Source organism: Vombatus ursinus, unplaced genomic scaffold (assembly GCF_900497805.2).
Source record: "Vombatus ursinus unplaced genomic scaffold, bare-nosed wombat genome assembly UNPS02014784.1, whole genome shotgun sequence".
Lineage (NCBI taxonomy): Eukaryota > Metazoa > Chordata > Mammalia > Diprotodontia > Vombatidae > Vombatus > Vombatus ursinus.
Genome location: NW_020954562.1, coordinates 24,226,085 through 24,238,398, shown reverse-complemented (window position 1 = coordinate 24,238,398; position 12,314 = coordinate 24,226,085). Strand labels below are relative to the sequence as shown.

The window sequence follows — 12,314 nt, the reverse complement described above, 5'->3', positions numbered from 1 at the left end:
AAATAAAATTACATAAAAATGGTATATGTAGTTGAGAAGAAACAATGGCTTTAGTGGACAGAGGAATAATCTTTAAGTCAGGAAGAAATGAGTTCCAGACTTGTCTCTGATACAAACTGTGCAGCCACAACCAAATTTTCTTAGCTGAGGAGAGAGTACCAAACTAAGAACTTAGAAACTAACATGCTTTCACAAGCTTTTCTTAAAATATATTACATATACCTGGTCAGGTCACTCAGTGTCTTTCCATCTGCATGTATGTATGCATGTATGTGTTCACACACACATATATTATGGAGTCTAAAAGGTTATGGTTGTAAATCCCATCTATTGTATCTACAGTCTTTCATGAAAGTAGATCACACAATATGGAAGTGCTGCTCAGTGGTCCCTCAGCTCATCTATATCAATATCTACAGTAGTGACATCATAATAGTCATATTGATGGTGCCAGACCCTGACATGAAGAGTTAATGATCATTCCAAAATTCTCTAAAATCTAGCCAATTATATAATATTTTCCTCAATAAACTCTTTGGGCAATAGAGAGAGGGGATAGAAAAAGACTAATCCATCATTTATTCATGCTGTGAAGTGTATAATGAATGAATTCAGTATAGTGGAGTATAAAGAGTGGTGCCTTTGAAGTGAGATGACCAGATTTCAAATGCTCAATCTGGCACCTAGTCTGCCTAGACAGCTCTAACTCTCTCTCTCTCTCTCTCTCTCTCTCTCTCTCTCTCTCTCTCTCTCTCTGTCTGTCTCCCCCCTCTCCTTCTTTTTTCCCTTTCTTTGCCTTCCTCTCTTCCCTTCCTTTCCCTTTCCTTCTCTTCTCTTTTCTTCTCTTTCTTGTCTGTCTCTCTGTCTCTCTTTCCATCTGTCTCTCTGTCTCTGCCTCCCCCCCCCAACTCTAAATTTGTGATGCTATTTCTGTTTTAGGCCAGAAAGAATAGGCTCCAAAATGCCTTCTTTAAGTGGTGTTGTCTTCATCAGTGATCCTAGAACAAAGACTACTTTGGTGCTCATCCAGAGTGTGCTTTCAATGCTGAAATGTTATGAAGCTCATATTTCATGAAATTTTATGTAAACCCGGTGTCATGGTCCTAAAGGTATTAACTTTCGAACTGTAATAAATAATTATAAAGTAACCGGAAATCCCTGACTTTACATAGTTTCAGTTCATTGCTCCATAGCAGCCTTCAAATGATCTATTAAATGATTATTAGAAACAATTAATTATACCAGAGGACTCTAAAGACCCCAATGTAATTTCATGGTTATAATTTTCTTGTCAGGTAATAAAACAGGATGAACTTGGCAAGGATCTGTCTGATTGTTCACTGTTTGATCTGCTGAAATATGATGACTTTAACTCGGACAAGCATCTAGCCCTTGAAGAATTCTACAGAGCATTCCGTAAGTGCTGTACAAGATTCAGTTTATGATTGCTCCTGGCTCCTTTTTTCTGCTTTCTTTACTCAGTAATGTACATTCAGTGTAGCACTGTGTACATGACAACTGAGATTGGGGTGATGGGTTTCTGGAAAAGTGTCAGTGCTTGCCTACATGACAGCAAAGCTAAGAATTTGGGATTTCAATAATTATCTATAAGTATCTGTTACCACCTGAAAATATTCTTGTCTTAGACTTAATTTTAGTAATCCTAACCTGAGGCTTTAGGTTTCATATTGCTGTGTTTGTGTCTATTTTGTGTTATGAAGTGGTGCTTGAGTGACAATTCCCATATATCTGGAAAGGCAAAAGGTATTTCCATATTTCTGAACCACCTCAGATTTTACCAGAGTGACAATTTTTCAGTCTGTACAGTGCAGCCCTAGGTGGATTAGATGGTAGCTTCTGTTTATGTTTGAAGAATACCAATGAAGATTAGGAGAAAGTAGAATTTTATTTTATGTTGAATTCTTTGGGACTCTTAAACATACTACATGCCTGTACACATAATTCTTCTGAAACCTGACTAATTTAAAAAAAATTAAAACAGGGTTTAAAAATAGGATGTTGGTGAATCTATGATGATTGTTCCACTTAAATTGTTTGTGTGTGTATTCAGCATTTTTAACATGTGAAATCAATATATCACACCACAGCTCACTTTCTATGTGGGAGAAAGTAGTTTTGGATATTGAGTTAATATAACATTTCTTTTCCAGCAAGATTAATTACCATAAATGCTCATATTGGAATTTCTTTGTGACATTCTTATTAATATGACTGAGAAATAAAACAACAATCATGACTCAAAGACTATTCATTCAACAAATATATCAAGTCTCGTCTGTGTGCGGGGTTCTGTGTTAGGTGCAAGGGGGGGTAAAAAAGTTTAGAAAAGACTGGGCTCCTGCCTTGCTCAGGTTTATTAAATATTAGGGGAATATATCAAAAACACAGATAGGTATCAAACATAACATTAGGTGATTTGTAGATTAGTGAGGTGAGATGCAATGTATTGTATGAACATCTACAAACATATTTACAATGAAAACATAAAAAAGCAGAGCATTATTGGTTATGAAAAGTTTGAACCAATGACTTTGGCCCAAACTGTCTTTGCAGCCATTGGTCCCTCATGTGTCACCCCCTCACAGCTGAAGTTGTTGTTTTCTTTGGGTTTTTACATTAGGTTTATTACTTACAGTGCAGTCCTATTCCTTTAATCACTCATAGATTCATTGTCTTGACCCATATTCTTGCTTACTTACCTGTTTTTAGCCAAAGGTCGTTAAGAAGCAGCATGACAGTTTTTACAAACTCATTCTTCATGTGCAGCAGAAATTGTCCATCGATGGACCAATATCTAAAAGCGCACTCTCTCTCTTTGTCAAAATATAGTGTTTTTTGTCCCAATCTCTTTTTATTTTTATTTTTTTCAAATTTTACCTTCTATCATAGTTAAGTGTATCTTTGATTTACCAATAGATGGAAAACTCCTTGATAGGAGGGACTTTATTAAAAAACAAAACAAAAAAAAAACCTTCTGTATAGCTCTATCACATGAAACTCAGAACATAATAAATATTTAATAAATTATTATCCAAATGAAATTAATCTAATGGGACACATTCTGACCATATATCTTATTTCCAAACCTGATCAATAGAAACAAGGTATGACTCTTTCCTTGAGGGATTATATTTCAGCTCTCTAGGGGAAAACTGAATACTTAATTTGATTTTAAGGTAACTAACTCATAACACTTTGGGACATTATCAATTAAATATATAGAAAGACCTTTGATAACTACCATTAGATCTTCAATTTGTTTTACCTTGTGAAAACCTTACCATGGCTCTGACAAACTATATATTTTAATCATCTTGGCTATTAACTCTACTCTTCTGTCTCTCTTATGTGTACTCAGACATCTAGTCTATCTTATTCTTTGACTTAATCTTTTCTTTCTAATTCGAAGCATATCTGAAGAAATTCAGATTCATTTGTGTGTGTGTGTGTATGTGTGTGTCTGTGTGTGCCTTATGCTATCACCTCTCAACTCCACATCTCAAAATCCTACTTTCTACTTTCAGTCCTTTTTTTATGCCAGTTTCTCTGAGAAATCACTTCCTCTTGATCAAAAATCCTAGATCATATTTTCTGCAAAAATACATTGAAATGTGATTTTGATTATTATATGCCCCATAAATTTCAGTTTTTCTAACCAATCTCTCATTCTCTCCATTCCTCAATCTTCTTATATTAGTCTTAATTTCTCACTATCAACTTTGAATTCTTTTCATTTTTTTCACACATCAAATGATTGATGAATTCAATAAATATTTCAGATATACAAATATTAATTAACATTCACTGTATGTGAGATACCGTGAGTGGCACCAGAGATGCAAAGTTAAGAGTCTCTGCCTTAAAGAAGCTTAAATTCTACAAGAAAAGTAGTGCAGAGCAAACTGACTTTATATTCTCTAAAACAAGGGTTCTTAACCTTTTTTAGTGTGTCATTGAATCCTTTGGGAGTTTAGTAAAGCCTATTGACTCCTTAGAATAATGATTTTAAATGCAGAAAATACAATATTTTGAATTTCAATGGGAATCACTTAAAGTTGTAATTTTCTCATCCAAATTCATGTACCTACAAAATCTATCATTGAACCCCCACTATATGGACCCCAAATTATAAACTCCTGCTCTAGAAGTTTTTTTTTTTTCTTAACTCAAGTTGCCTGACATGACGTGATATGTATCATCCTCATATTTTGGACTATTTCAAATTATACATTTCAGGATGTTAAGAAAAGAGAAGTTATGCAAGTCTATAAATGAATATCTGTGGATGTATGGAAGATTATTTTAGAATTATATTAATTTTGAGTAAATTCATAGTCATCTAAGTATTTAGTTGCCACATTAAGCAATGAATCTGAGTATAGCATTTTCCCTATGGCCAGAACCCTTCAGGAGCTATTTTTTCCCTGTTTTTTTCTATATGTATCATTCCCTGATACCATTTAGAAAAAAAGTCTCTCTTTTTGAGTTCTTCAATTTATTTCTGGATTAAAATCAAGGCTGTTCAAAGAAGTTGGACAGAGAAAAATGGCACTTCTGACACCTGAGAAATCATGTGTTATATAATAAAGGATTTTCTCTTTGACGAATCCCCATTTGTCAGTTTCTGTGACAGTCAGTGAGTACTCAAGCTGATATTTTGACATAGGTATACAAGAGCAGTACATGTCTTGCTCCTTATGATATAAGAAGCTTAATGTGTGGGCCTGGCTTGGGGTTGGAATGGGGAGAAGGGCTGTGTATTTCATATTGGTTTGGTAGATATTTTTCTTGGAAATTTTTGTTTCTTTATTTTCTGTTTTTATTATTCTCTTTCTCTAGAGTCCAAATCTTTACATGTACATGCTCATTCTGGCATAAATGGTTATATATTGTCAACCCTATCTATTGTGGCATGTAAAATGCCAATAACAGGGAAACTGAGGTGTATTTTCTCTGAGCAAGCGAACAGTTGATTAACAATTATGTGTATAGCTGTTAATAATGTGGGTCAGACTGGCTTCCTCCCTTAGGTTAGTGATCATGGAGGGGTTGGGGGAAGCCTCTTTATTGTGATGTAGGAAAGGAGTTCTGGATGGTTGGGCAATATCACAATTGGCTACAGCTGGAAAGGTAGGTTGGCCTTCAGGTGTGGATGATCATGCCCCTCTGACAATCAAGGAGTGTTAGTTGCTTTATGAGCCTCAACTAATAATCATGGCCAGAAAATCAGAACCACTACAGTAAGGACCACCTGGTTAGTTGTTCCCTTGAGGAAAATCAAACCATCCCTAGTTTTTCAAGAAGAGACAAGGGCAGAAGAACTGTCTCTTGGGGTGAGGTCAGCCTAAACTGGTTTCTTTTTACAGGAAACAAAACAGAGGTCCCAGTTTAAATTGGTTAGCAAGCAGATATAATCACATCATTCAACCGTGCCTTTAATTTCATATTGGGAAAACTACATTTTTTTTTTTTTTTTTTGCTTAACTGAGAAGTTGTTGTTGATCAGTCCTTTTAGTCATGCTAGACTTTTTGTGGTTTTCTTGGCAAAGATACTGGAGTAATTTTGTCATTTCCTTTTCTAGCTCATTTGACAGATGAGGAAACAGAGGCAAACAGAGTTAAATGACTTATCTAGGGTTACACAGTTAAGTAAGTGTCTGAGGGCAGATTTGAACTGAGGAAGTTGTGGGTACGTCTGCGATGATGAGGTTTCCTCTGCTGGTTTTATGAAGGTTGAGGCAGAACATGACAATGATGGATTCAAAACCAAGTAGTATACCTGCTGGGGTAAAAAACAAACAAACAAACAAACAAAAACCCTCTCTTTTTTGGCACCTAATAGGGTAATTTTCAATGTAGTACTTGTTGAATTATTTTCAATTATTTCTGAGTGAAGGTTTTCTGTTTAAGATAACTTCATAGAAGGTCACAGAGGAGCTTAACTCTCCCACAGAATATTCCAGAAAAAGAATATAAAAGGGCACAAGACTGAATAATGGCAATGAAGTCAATCACCTACATCCGGTCCAAAACTGTGTAACGACCCTCAGAAACTTGTAGGCCCTTCCCAAAAGTGAGGAGTTGTATTCTGCTTATAGATGATGTAGACTTTATTATAGGTTAATCTGAAGGGAGTTTGGTGCACTGGAAGACCATCTTCTAGAAGAGTGCTGAATATTCATGTATAGCATTCTGCCTAAGGAAAAGGGAAATATATACTTCTAGGAGAAACTGACCCACAGAAGGGTCAGAGGAGGGGGCAAAATGTCCCCACAGGTAAAATGAAATAGCCAGAGTCTAGAAGAATGACCTTGTAGAGGTCATGAGGTCCAGGACTGCTTAATTTGTTAAACAATTGATTTGATAAACAATATGATTTCTATCGAGAGATAGAGTATCGAGAGATACTGGTTCTGTCTATGTCATTTGCCTCACAAATTCTTACTTCTGTGAGTGAGTCTTAAGTAACTAAATAAGCTTGTTCCTCTAATTTACTTTTTTGGAAGCTTTACCTAGGTAATATTAATTTAACTGTAAACATATCAGAATAAGAGTGACTTACTTTAAAGATATCATTTCTTTGCCATTTTCCAATAAGTTCCATCCATTGATTCCAGTGTTTGCATACAATTTTCATCTGATGATTCCAAAGTTGGAGTTAACTAAAATTATGAACTAGATTTGAGATATCTGTTTAATAGTTTGTAAGACAACATATATCACATATATTTAGGACCTCTGAAGATTATTCTATTCTTAAATTTCAATTAATTTGTGTCATTTTTTACATATATATACAAAAACAAATTTTTAGAAGAGATATGTTAAGGTTGTGTTTTGTTTTATTAAGTCAAATACTTATTTTTAAAAAATAATAGTGGGGCAGCTAGATGGTGCAGTGGATAGAACACTAGCCCTGGAGTCAGGAGAACCTGAGTTCAAATCCAGCCTTAGACACTTGACACTTGCTAGCTGTGTGAACCTGGTCAAGTCACTTAACCCCAACTGCCTTGCTGTAAATAAATAAAAAATAGTATAATGAAATCTTCTGTTCTTCACAATTGTATGATTTTATAGATGCAATCTGCTTTGCAAGATTTCAGTTTTAACTTATGAAAATTTGCTTATTCTCTTCTCATACCTTCCTAAAAGATGACCTCAATGCACGTGTATGTTACTTTCACTCAGATTTTATAGACAGAAAACTCTGTAAATGTTTCACTTATTCCTATTTGATATTTTAATGATATTTTAGCAGTCATATTTTTAGCATTAATAAGGTCTAAGTTTTTTTTAATTTCCAAACTTTTAGTGATTCTCATTTCAAATATCTTGAAAATCTGTAACTTAATGCCTATGGGCTTCTGTCACTTCCAACATGAGCTTCTTCTATGTATATTTAATGTAGTCTAACTTCTTTGTTTCTTTAGTGCCATTTCTACTTCTTTAAGCAGCACATCTAGAACTGTGATATTAGAAAGCAAATGTGGTAGATTTATTGTTATTAATTAAATAAAATCTTTACACATCATTTCTGTTATCCACTTGTTTATTGTTCTCTTTCCAGTTTCATTCTTAAATGTTCTTGAGATGGTTTGGATTAATGATGTTTTTCACCGAGCTTTATGCAAATTTAGTTTTTCTTGTACTGTTTAATAAGGTAATATTGCTTAAAATTTTATCCACCCTCTATAAAATTTTGGATTCAAGTTTATATTCTAAATTAATTTCCCAGATGAAATTTTAATGCTTTTTTTGTTCTCATTTTGGCAATTGATTCATAAGGCTAAGCTTCCTTAGGAAATGGAAACAATCTGTGTTGATGTCTGTTCTTTTATTTATTTTCTTTTTGTTTTCCATGCCTGACCTTCTGTTTGTTTGATTTTAGTTTGTTTGATAAAATCAAGGTATTGGGCTACAAAGTCTGTAGGGTCCTCTTTGGCTCTCATTTTCTATTAATTCAATAAAATGTTGTTTTCATGCTTTTGACTTCAGTCATTATTGAGTAAGGAATCTATTCTTTCCAGAAGAAAGCTTGTGCTCCACTCAGACATACAAAGCAATTATAGATTTTGTGTTTGAAAGCAGCAACTCTAGTAGGGTTTCTTTCTTGTGATTTATGGTCCAGCAGGCACCACTGAATATAAAATGGGGATGATGGTATGGAGGTGATATTTCATTCAAAATGTACGTTTTGTTAAGAGTAAAACACTAGTGAATTTAGTGTCAGAAGAATGCCTTCAAAATAAAATATGAATAGTTTGTGGGTTTTTTATATGACACTACAGCAAAGCCACTAATGACTGGTGACAAGATCAGTAAATAAGAATGTTGCCTGGAATGTTACTGTTTATACCTATCATGGGGAAAAATGATGCTGGTTGCTGGGAAATGATTTGATGTTACCATAGCAGGAAAGCTATGTCAGTTTATTTCCCTTAGATATAACTTTTTGTTCAGAAAAAATAACCTGTGAATTATCAATACAAAGATTACATAGAGAATTATTGAAGTTATTTTTGAAATAGCTAGAGTACAAAAAAAAGCAAAAAAAAGAAATAGCTAGAGTACCTTTTAAATTACATATTCAGGGAAATATGGGGTTTAGGCAGCAGAGAACTGTGAGAAGTTAGTTGAACAGAAAGTAAAATGCAATGAAATTATTTTCAGGAAATGCAATGAAGCTAATCAGTAATGTAATGATTCTCCAGGTAGGTCACCATATCAATCACTGACAGTGCAAAAGGTCTGCTTTACTTAATTCAGAACCATAAAGAGATATTAGGCAAGTTGAGTACTTGGATTAATTTTATAGGTATTTTGAAAAATCTGAGAATCACAAATTATCCAATATTAGTTTCATATATAATAAAATGACAGCCACCTACTAAGTTTTAAAAACTTTCCTAAATAATGTCATAATTGCAAGGTGTGATAAGTAACCTGTTTTTTTTTTCTTTTCCCATTTCTCTGAGATTTATTACCTTGCTCCTATCACTCAGCATGATCTCACAGTCATGATTTCCTGGCTTAGCCTAGAAACTTATTGACACTGGCCCACTAAGTGCTGCCTTCTACTACCACCTCTTCTTTCTCTGTCATGGCTTACTCTTACCAGCATAGCTGTGCATTTTGGAACCCCTTACTTCTTCCTCTTATTGTTCATGTACCTTGAACTTATGATCTAATGGGGAAAAAAAAGATCCTCAGCTCTCCCTGGAGTCATACTATTAAAAGATTCTAAATTTATAACATGTATTTAAAGACTATAAAGATATCTTACCCCCTCATGTACAAAAGAGGAAATAAAGGCCCCAGAAAAGGTATGGTAGTGGGAAAACACAGTGAATGTTCAATGGGTGAAAAGTAGCCCAGGCTGAAAAAAATTGGGGGCCCACATCATGAAGACCTTGAATATTAAAGAATACTGTGTAGGTCATGGGGAACTGTTGAAGGATTTTACATAGGAGATTCATATTATCAGAGTTGTGGTTGAGGAAGATTAATCTGGCAGCAATGTGTTTCAGGGCAATTCTTAAAGGAAAGAGCATAGTCCTGTCCCATGATGTCAAGGTATTAAAGGCAAACCCAGCTGAGCAACCACTCCATGAAATAAATAGCCTAACTGGAGAGGTAATGTGGCACAGGATAAAGAACAATAGCTCTAGAATCCAAGGATCCGGTTTCATACTCTACTTTGATACAAGGAGAGTGACCTTGAGCTGCTCATGCAGAGAGAAATGAATGGAAGCTACATCTTCAGTGCTCTTTTCACTGTATAGAGTAGCAGCAGGATTATTAATTGTCCTGAGGGAAATATTGGAGTGGTGTCACTGCTTATGGAGGTATAATGGAAGAGAGGTTGATCTTTTTTGAAAGGAGAGAGAGAGGAGAATCTAGTCCCCTTGGAAAGCAGAGAGGAAGAGGGAAGACTGAAGAACTGATAAGTTGGAAATTATTTCATGGAGAAGAGGGAAAGAAAGCATGCTACAATGTGTTCCCTTCACAGTTGCCTAAACTCTTTTGAGTTTAATGTCCTTATTTCCTCCATTAAAAAAGAATCCTTACTTATTCTAAGTTCCCCACAAGCTATCCTATAGTTCAAATCTGAAATCTTTGAGAGAGCCATCTACATTTGCTGCCTTCAATTGCCCTCCTCTCATTCACTTCTTTTTTCTCTCAAATCTGGCTTCTGATCTCATTATTTAATTGTAATTATAATTGTCCTCTATAGCTTTCGTTCAGTCATTTAATCTTCCTTCTTGATCACCCTCCAATAATTGGTGTTGTTGATCACTTCCGTATGGAGGATACTCTCTCTCTCTCTCTCTCTCTCTCTCTCTCTCTCTCTCTCTCTCTCATTCTCCCTCCATCCCTCCCACCAATTCCCCTCCTACTTGTCTTTCCACTACACGGTTTCCTCAAGTCCATTCACCATGGGTAACTGAGGTATCTGTCCTGGACTCTCTTCTCTTTTCTCTAGATCATCTCACTTGATGAGCTCATCCATTCCTATTAATTAAAAATTAATCTATGCATCTGGTTACCAATTTTATATACCCAGCCATAATATCTCTCCAACCAGAACTCATTTATCAATCCTCTTAAACTCTCCCTTCTTTTGAATTTCCTTATTACTGGAAAGAGTACCACCATTCTACCGGTTACTCAGACCCACAAGCTCAATGTCATCCTTGACTTTTTACCCTCACTCAGCCCATATATCCAGTCTATTTTCAAAAGTACTTTCATAGCATTTCTCATATATACTCCCTTCTCTCCATTCACACAGGTATCATCCTAGTTCAGTTTTAAATCATCTTTCATGTAGACTATTACAAGAGCCTTCTAATTGTTTTGCCTGTTCATGTATCTCCCCACTCCAATCTATATTACCTTCACAGTTGCTCTCATATGTGCCTCCTTCTCTCCTCTGATGCAGTCACTGCCTTGCTGCAGGCCCTTAATCACCTCTAGACTTGACTGTTGCAATAGTCTACTGCTTGGTATCTCTTTCGCATCTCTCCTCACTCAGCTGCCAGTGGCTTCCCATAAGCTTTGTGATCAAATATCAATTTCTCTAGCATTTAATACCATCTATAATGTCACCAATTCTTACTTTTATCAGTCTTCTTATATGTTATTCCCCTCAATGTACTCTATGATCTAGAGCCACAGGCCTCCTTGCTATTTCTTGAACAAGACACTGGATCTTCTAACTCAGCGCATTTGCGCTGGCTGTCCCTTGAATGCCTTGAATTTTCTCCCTTCTCATCTATGCTACCTAGCTTTCTTGACATCCCAACTAAAATGCCACCCTGTACAGCAAACATTTTCTCATACCTCTTACTTTTTAAGTCTCCCCTCTTTTTTATGTCCCATTTATCTTGTATATATGTTACAGATATGGTTCTTTGCATATAATCTCCCTCATTACACTGTGAACTCCTTGGCAGCAGAGATTATCTTAGCACAGTGCTTGGCACATAGTAGTCCCTGAATAAATGGTTACTGACTGATTTACACTCAACTGCCAAAGCAGTCTTCTTATAATGCAGGTTTGATTGTCACCATCTTACTCACTAAATTCCAGTGGCTCCTTCAGTTCTTTAGAATCAAATATAAAAATCTTTTGTTTGGTCACAGCCTGGACATTTACTATATTTCCATTCTCACACTTTAGTTCTAGCCACAAAATCTACTATCCAGCTGTGCTGTCATATTTGCTGTTCTTCATCTCTTTATTCCATGCAATGGTATTATCACACATGCTTGAAATGTTCTCCTTCCTTACCTCTGACTCCTAACTTTCTTTGCTTCCTTAAACATTCAATCAAAATCTCACCTCTAAGTTTCCCTTCCATTTACACTGTGTATATTTCAGCACTTAGTACAGAGACTGGCACATAGCAAGAGCTTAATAAATACTTGATTGAAAAAAAAAAGAAGACTGAAAAGGTTAGAGGTGGCTAGGTTATGAAGGGCTTTGAAGGTCAAACATTTTGTATTGAATCCTGGAGGCCATAGGGAGCCACTGAAGTTTATTAAGTAGTGAGGGAACATGGTTAGACCTGTGCTTCAGATAAAGGATATTACATGTTGCATCCTCTCAGTTGGATATAAACTCCTTAAAGATATAAATAAATAAACACATATATGCATTCATACATACATACATACTTACATATATGATTGAGTTAAATCTTGCTCTGTTGAACATATGGAGATGGGACATTTGTGTATATATGTGTGTGTGTGTGTGTGTGTGTGTGTGTGTGTGTGTGTGTGTGTGT

At 35.4% G+C, this 12,314-nt stretch overlaps 1 protein-coding gene across 3 annotated transcripts in view; it reads left to right on the top strand.

The window, feature by feature from the left end:
• FSTL5 (follistatin like 5) overlaps positions 1-12,314 on the top strand; it is an 856,262-nt gene that overhangs the window by 467,892 nt on the left and 376,056 nt on the right. For all 3 annotated transcript variants that reach the window (XM_027866922.1, XM_027866921.1, XM_027866920.1), the window contains exon 5: positions 1,296-1,416. In XM_027866922.1, coding sequence (XP_027722723.1) covers positions 1,296-1,416 — 121 coding nt within the window. The remainder of the gene's footprint in view (positions 1-1,295; positions 1,417-12,314) is intronic.